Source organism: Ptychodera flava, chromosome 6 (genome assembly GCF_041260155.1).
Source record: "Ptychodera flava strain L36383 chromosome 6, AS_Pfla_20210202, whole genome shotgun sequence".
Lineage (NCBI taxonomy): Eukaryota > Metazoa > Hemichordata > Enteropneusta > Ptychoderidae > Ptychodera > Ptychodera flava.
This window is the reverse complement of record NC_091933.1, coordinates 2,959,769-2,967,500: the sequence shown is the minus strand read 5'-3', so window position 1 is coordinate 2,967,500 and position 7,732 is coordinate 2,959,769. Positions and strand designations below refer to the sequence as shown.

General features: G+C 38.2%; 1 protein-coding gene across 2 annotated transcripts in view; it reads left to right on the top strand.

Annotated features, from left to right (window-relative positions):
* The window catches only part of LOC139134592 (plexin-B-like), a 27,670-nt gene extending 26,128 nt beyond the window's left edge, over nt 1–1,542 (top strand). For both annotated transcript variants that reach the window (XM_070701505.1, XM_070701506.1), the window contains one exon: nt 352–1,542. In XM_070701505.1, coding sequence (XP_070557606.1) covers nt 352–750 — 399 coding nt within the window. In that variant the 3' untranslated portion in view covers nt 751–1,542. The remainder of the gene's footprint in view (nt 1–351) is intronic.
* Nucleotides 1,543–7,732: the final 6,190 nt, after the last annotated feature.

Below are 7,732 nucleotides of genomic sequence, written 5' to 3'. Positions count from 1 at the left end.
CCTTACCGTATATATAGTTAACACAGGGATTGTTGTCATTTTGAATTGCAAATATTGGTAACGGTAGGTAATTTGTTTCTCTAGTACTAAACTTTGCCCGACGACCCCTGATTTTTGTTCTTGATTTGGCAAGAGAATGCTTGAAGGCTTTATTGAGGAAAGATCGAGTAAAACTTTAAGTCTGGATCTTTCGAGAGGCATGCAACCTTAACAAACAAACAAACAAACAAACAAACAAAGAAAATACATTTTGAAACCTGTCGTTATGCTCATTGTAAGAGCGAGAACTTTGACCCGCGTTCACCGATAGGTTAAGTGAAAATTATTACTTCTGTTTATTTTATGCCGCAGCTCATATATGACTTGGAACGTGATGCGAAGAGCAGGGCAGCACGTCACGCAGCGAGAGTAGAGCACTTAACTGCCTCTGAGCATGTGCAAAAGTCTGAAGAGATACAGGTAACAGAGCAAGAGGAAAAATCCACCTTTGCTTATGTCAATTTCATCCCACTCTTGAAAGAACATGACGCATTGTCAAAGTCAGAGTCACACGAAGGGTTGTTATTGCAGATTTTTGGAAAAGGATCTCCAGAACTCTATCAACCTTTGCAACTAGAGTCCCAATCAGAGTACAAGTCTCTCGAAATCGGACAAAAACAAAACCGTAGAAAGAAGACGCCAACGAAATACACCTATGAAGTTTATGAAGTAAAGAAAACTACGCAGAGGGCGCCATACGAAAACGTTTGAGAATGCAAAAAAAAAGAAACCATATATAATTTGGTTCTAGCTCCGATGTCTCACCGACATGCATTTCGGTAGCTTAAACGAAACTAAAAAGCCATTACTTTGAATTTCTTGACCTACAGCTGTTGTTCGTTTATTGTTAGTTCAAGGAATACGTTTTAAAACACTCGATTACCTTGCGACATAATTCCTTGCATGCTCATTTTGTTGTTTCAGTAATTTTGGAAAATGTTCGTGTAACACTATAGTGGACGATAATTATAGTAAACCGTTTACAATAGCAAAATATACCATGGATATATTGATTTGTTAGGTGTTTGTGTACTAGGCTATTAACGTATTGTTCAAAACTGTGGAAAGTTGTAGAAAGTACTTCGCTACAATTGATTCCTTGTTTACAACGAAAGCTAACATATGGCTCCTTTATTCGTCGCAACATAATTTATAAGCAGACAGAGCAATTTACCGGATTATATGTTTTCAAACATCATGCTTTCGAGAAAAATTATGTTACATTTTTCTTTTTTTAAGGCCATTCAAAGGCACCGTGATACTGACGACCTTCCTGATATTCACATTATCTTGCGAAAAGAAAGGTTTATAATTTACAAGAAAGGGAGAAAAGCTTTATAAGGAATGTAGGCCAAAAAACTTTAGAATTATATTCAGTTTTTTTCTGACGATAAATGTCTTTATTTGCCTACCCTGATTGTCACACTCAAAACCGAAGATCAGGATTTTTTTCTGAAAATTCTTGTTAATCTTATAATAAAGGAATAATTAACTTCACCCTGACATTTATCTTGCACGTCTGATATCAAAGGTACTTACTGAATTGTTTTTTGTATGAAGTCTTCACATGGAAATTGTCCATAGCCCTGTACACGCCTAATCCTCTGTGCTTCTATGAACATCTACAAAGTCCTTTATTGAGAGCACAATATTATCTTGGACAAAGCGTTATTATCACAATGGCCCATAATTTTTCTTTAAAATTCATCCACAAGGCAGCTAGCATTCAATTTTAGCTTCGAGTTCAAAGAAAAATAGTAATATTGTGAATCATTTTATGTTGAATCTTTCCTTGACAAGAGTTCATTTCACACTTGATGTTTTTATTTACATTTGTATTAACATCCACCTCCTCCTCCTCCTCCTCCTTCTCATCATCATCATCATCATCATCATGTCGTCGTCGTCGTCGTCATCATCATCATAATCGTCGTCGTCGTCATGTCGTCGTCGTTTTGTCAGTTTCATCACAAGCTTCATCATCACCAGGAGAAAGGAAAGCCCGTTCGCGTGATAAAGTATCAATTGACCGATTGCATGACGACGTTTTTACAACTGTAGTGACCGACTGTGCTTCCGACATAGTTAAACCAGCACGTCTCACTTTACCCTCTCCTCGTCTGGCCAATCTTCATATTCATTCTCGAGCTTCTCGTTATTTCTCGCCTAAGTGGACATTTCCAAAATGAGATTGACGGCAAACCAAGATGACCATTCCTGCTTAGCAAAATGTCACAGTGACTGCGAAACCCTTCATGTAATCGTATAGATATCCACCGAGAAACGAAGAAATTGGCGATTCGTGTAACCCCCCCCCCCCAAAAAAAACAACAACAAAAAACGAAACTGATTTAATATCTCTCATTTGCGAGACTTGTTGTGATGTTCGTCGCAATAGGTCCTTTTTCCAACAGTGGTTTGCATTCATGTACATGTCCGATTTCACAGACGTGTAAATCGTTTCTCTAATATTTATACATGTAACACTGTAAAGATTCGACCATAACTCTTCACTGATATCCGACAATCGCAAGCTAAAACAAAAGACAAGATTCGGAGAGGGAAAACACACTTTTAACTCGGCAAATATGTTGATGTCAGTACAACAACTTCACTTGTTAGTAGGCGTCCTGATGATGTTCAGATTTGTACGTTTTCATGCACAGTAAACAAGCCAGTTGCGGCCCTCGAAGAAGTAAACAGAGAAAAAAGCTGGTGAACGCTTGAAAAACTCTAAGTCTAACTGTTTCAATTTCAAGGATAACATACCGGTTTCTGATATATTTGATTGAATTTACTCTATGCCAATATATTGTATTATATGAAAAAATATATTGATGGCCCAAATACAGCGATCTGATTTGTCGGGACGCGAAAAGAACCGTGGTTTATTGGCGATATACCACGGCTGGCATACCCGCGAGCTCTCAGCTTGCCAATGAGCAAAATCCGTATTTGACGTTCCACGCCAGAATTTCAAAATACTGTTATGATATAATAGCAATAAATCACACCCAGCGACGGTATACCACTCGATTTTGACCGGTTCACTTCATATATGCACTCGCTATCGCTCTTGCATATATGTCTTGAACTGGTCAAAATCTCGTGGTATACCGTCACTGGGTGTGCTTTATTGCTTAAATAATACATACATCAAATTAGTGTAACATTTCGAGAAGACAGGAATAACGTCGTTTAGTGTCCATTCCATCTCGATAACATAAACATTGGATTTCGGTGCCACTAGACTAATTAACAAGGTGTTATCTGTGTAAGTAGAAGGGATCGTTTATTACAACACGAGTTCTACTTTCGGAAGAAAGGAAGAATATTCATAATTTTTGTCACTGAACATAGAGTCAATATCGAAAAACTGGAGATACTGTACCATTAGTGACTTTGTAATGAAGGCTTTTGAAACACCAAACAACGATAAATGCCGATTTTTAATCCATTTGTCCCATGCGAAGACACTTTAAGGCCAAGCCATTAAACCTCATTCAAATTATCAGTCAACCTCAAAGTCACATTTTACCGATTTTTATGTGAAATGGAAGTGAACCTTTCAAAACCCATCAGTTCGTAAAATATCGGATTTTGTTCCCTTGCAATATTTGTTTCTTGTGATACCTACTCTTCCGCAATTCCACTGGTTACCCTGGTTACCTCTGACTGTCCAAAGTCTAGTCACTGCAAGGTTTGTTTGAGTCACGTGATCGATCTGCAGTTCCCCGACGGCGCCACCAAACATGTGATACCAGAACTCCGAACAGCTATCTTTATTTTTGAGAAGTAGTCAGTGTTGTCCTTATATCTAAAAGTAGCCAGGTAATTTAAGTAGTACGGTAGTATTTCACTGTACAGAGCTCCGGTGCTGTTTGTAAGGGGATTCGATGCCTCTATGTAAATGTAAGTATCTGAGATAGAAAACAGAAGATTCCAGGCAGAAGCTGCAACTGTCGATATTTTTGCAATATTTCTGTGCAATATATCAAATACAGTTTCTTGCTGTCTCCCTTCAGCATTCTGAAACACACTTCAGTTTGTTGATAAATATGTATTTGGTGACAATTGAAAAGAGTCCTGATTGAAAGTCGTTTGCATGCTGAATACTGGACATTTAAACATGCTGTAGGGAGTAGAACACGGAGGCAGTTGTATAAACTGAACGAAAACATATTGTCAAAATTAACAAAGTTAATACAGCTGCCCTGCTACTGCAGTGTCACTGTCACTGCATATCGGCAGTGACAGAATAGCTCGGACTCTGCTGAAGTTGAAGAAGAGTTTGGGTCAAATGACGCTCATGACAGTGAAATATACTTGTATACAAGAACAGGCCAGAGAGCAACAGAGGATATGGAAGACCAGGAGACTTCAAAGGATCGGGAATTTTTTAATTCTAGCACGAGAGAATAAAATCAAATATTAAAGAAAAATATGGGTCACCATACTTGATTTTGATCGGTAAACAATAAAAAAGTAAAACTTTGAACAGTAAAGACACTTATTTAAGTGACAAAAAAGTGCGACGAAATAGAATTATTTATTTTTATCAAATTTGCCATAATTACATCCAAAATTTTAGAGATAAATTTTGTATGGAATATTTTAACATTCCAGTATTGTTAATTTTGAACAGCATCTAAGTCATATATGTATCGTACTTTTGAAAAAAAAGATTTATGGTAGGTCACTGTGATCAATTTTTCACAATTTGGCAAAATGTAGCTAGGAATTCAAAATTTGCATACTCCCTCATGATCGTCATTTTGTGAGCTCTTCAACAAGTGTCATTGACCTGGCCAATTTCATTATCGATGAGGCAGAGGCACTATATCAGCCAATGCCATTGCTTTGCATGTAGAATTGTAAGAAAACATCCTGATAATATTGCCAATTTCTTGAAACATTCTCAGAAGACTTTGAATGAGAAGTAATTTTGAAAATTATGTTTAAAAAGGGGCGTCGCAGTACTAGATTTCAAGATAAGATGGCAACATTATTCCTTTCTGCACAAAAGACCATTTAAATAATGGTGATTCGGCAGTTTTCTTTGCTCTCTTGAAAAAATGTCCTTATGAACTGCCATCACGTGGTCAGCAAAACACATTTTCCTCATACAATCTGCAAGTCACAAATAAAGGAAATCTACACTCAGGCTGCAGGGAATAGCAATGAATTTCAGTCTTAACCAACTCCCTACATATTTTAGGACCGAAACTTGCCGTGAAATGACAGTATTCCCCGACAAGTGTGGATGATAAGCTATGACGAGTAAATTAAAGGGCCGTTATCGTCGTTTGCGCAGGTGCCAGACGGAGTCTTTGGTTACCAGGATACCACGGCTTACATGTACAAGCAAGATAGCGGCGACCACTGTCTGTGCTGGAGTCCGTGAAAAGTTCCGAATTCGGTAAAAAAGGGACAAAACTAAAATTTATTTGTACAGTGCAGACGAGACATGGGAGGAGGCGAAGGCAGTCCACTACATGAATGCATCGAATGCAAAATTTATTCATTGTTTCGCAGCGGGAAAACTGTCATGAATGTGTTCCTTCTGTTCGTGCGCAAGCTTATAGTGATCGCGACTCCGACGGAGACAGTCAAAGACGTGTAAACACAAGTGGAGAACTTACAGCTGCTACTATCCAATCCACAAGGTGAGTGAGTCGTTCTTGTGAAACCATTTAACAGTTCGCATGTTAGTTATAAAGCCTGTCAGGCATTTTTCCTGCATGTAGCATTTAGGCCCTACACCGAACATGGACATGACGGAGTACAAACCTACCTGCACGTACAAACTTACCCAGACGGCGATCAAACAACCATGGTTTTGACTTATGCTCGAATTAAAGGCATGTGTTGGCACCAGATTGTCTCATCAGAAAATTTACCCACCAGATTACAATTTCAATGGAAAACAAAAGGCTATCACACCAAGGCTATCACACCCCCATAATCCTCTTACATACCAGAACGAAGGCGATTCCAGGGATCGCGAACAGTGCCTTTAAACGATTCCAAGGAACCTGGTGACATTACAGTCTATTATACTACAAAGACAGGCTAAGATAATTTTTATCCGGTACTTGAGTAAGTCGCCCCAAGAACTCAGAAACCACAAGTGTTTTGTTATATTTCCGGAACTAATGACCACATTAGGAAGACGTCTGTTACATTCCATCGCTGGTTTGTGTTATTGTACTTGATTTTGGCAGGGTTTTTCATTGCAATACTGTCAAAGGGAAGCCGTCAAAGCGACGTATATTTGCGGTACTCCATAATGCCATCGTCTTGATATGCCCCCGAATAATGAAACAAATTTTGGACCAAAATCTGTCTTTCCATAAAGAAATCTGAACGTATGTACATGAAACGGTGAAAAGCATCATTTGGTTCCCGGTGAACAAATAGACTTACAAGAAAAAGTAGGACCGAATTAATTTTCTCGGGTTTCTGAGTTCTAAGGCCAAATTGTCTAGAGGTTTTGAGTTTCAGTGCTGAAAGGACGGGCTTAAATGTCTCCGTGCAAAAAAATCCTTCAGTTTACACTGTCAACTTTGTAATATTGTTAGTATGATTAGTGTACCCACAGTTGCTGCAATAACACATACTCGATTCAAGTGTCTTACTGATAGTTTTAGTAATTAGCCAGCTATAGGGCAAGCTCCATCCAAGTATACCGAGTAGAAATGAAAGAGTTCCACGTTATTAGAGCAGATGCTATAATTTGTTTATGATAATTAGCACCTTCTCAAAGGTAACTAAAGTAAATCATGGTTTGACAATTTGTTGAGTTTCAGTATGCTTTTGTTGAAGTATTTATTTATTAATTTATTTAAAATTTAGAGAAACTGACAAATTTCTGTATTGTTGAATGGACACCTGCTTTTACAGTGTTTTTGCTAAGGACGGTTTGAGCTACACTATACTTGTTAGTGTATCATGCTGAAAAGCACATATTATGCAGAGGCAATATGTACATTTGAATTTTGATCATGGTCTACAGGCTTCGCAAAATAAGAATGTCGAGACCTTTTGCTATGCGTATCTACTGTCAGAAATCACTTCTGGTATGCTGCTGAAAAGAGAAGGGACGTGAAATAAAAATGGATGTGAATATTTATAATGTTATTACCATCATATATTGCCATCAGATTCTATTTCGAATGGTCCTTCTTGACCACCAAGTTTTCGGCCGTCACACTACTAGTACACTGCAGAGCTGCAAATGTTACACGCCTTACACAGGGTTTATTGCTAGAAGTATCCAGACACACAATAGACCGTCGTCAGAGGTAGATACTTTGCCAGTTATTTAGTATACATGTTGTCCTGTCAATCACAGTGTCTCCACTGTGGTGCAATGGCAGTCCTTCAACAACAAGCCCACTCCATTCTACTCAACTTAGTGTTGGGACAGACAATGTCTCTCTTTGTTTTACTGTTTACTGCAATGATTATCATGATTAAGTCTGCAAACGTTACCATGCATAACATCTCTTTGCAAATTTCGTCTCGTGTGCTAGGGGAGACAGGTCAAGGTAAAATTTTCTTATACAACTTCATAACAGTGCCAAAGTATATGCAATAATTGTCAAGTCATCAGCAGCAATTGTCATTCCTTGATTACTCAGTTTGTGATACTGTAAAAACTTGCAATCTGTGACACAAGTCCTTTGCATAT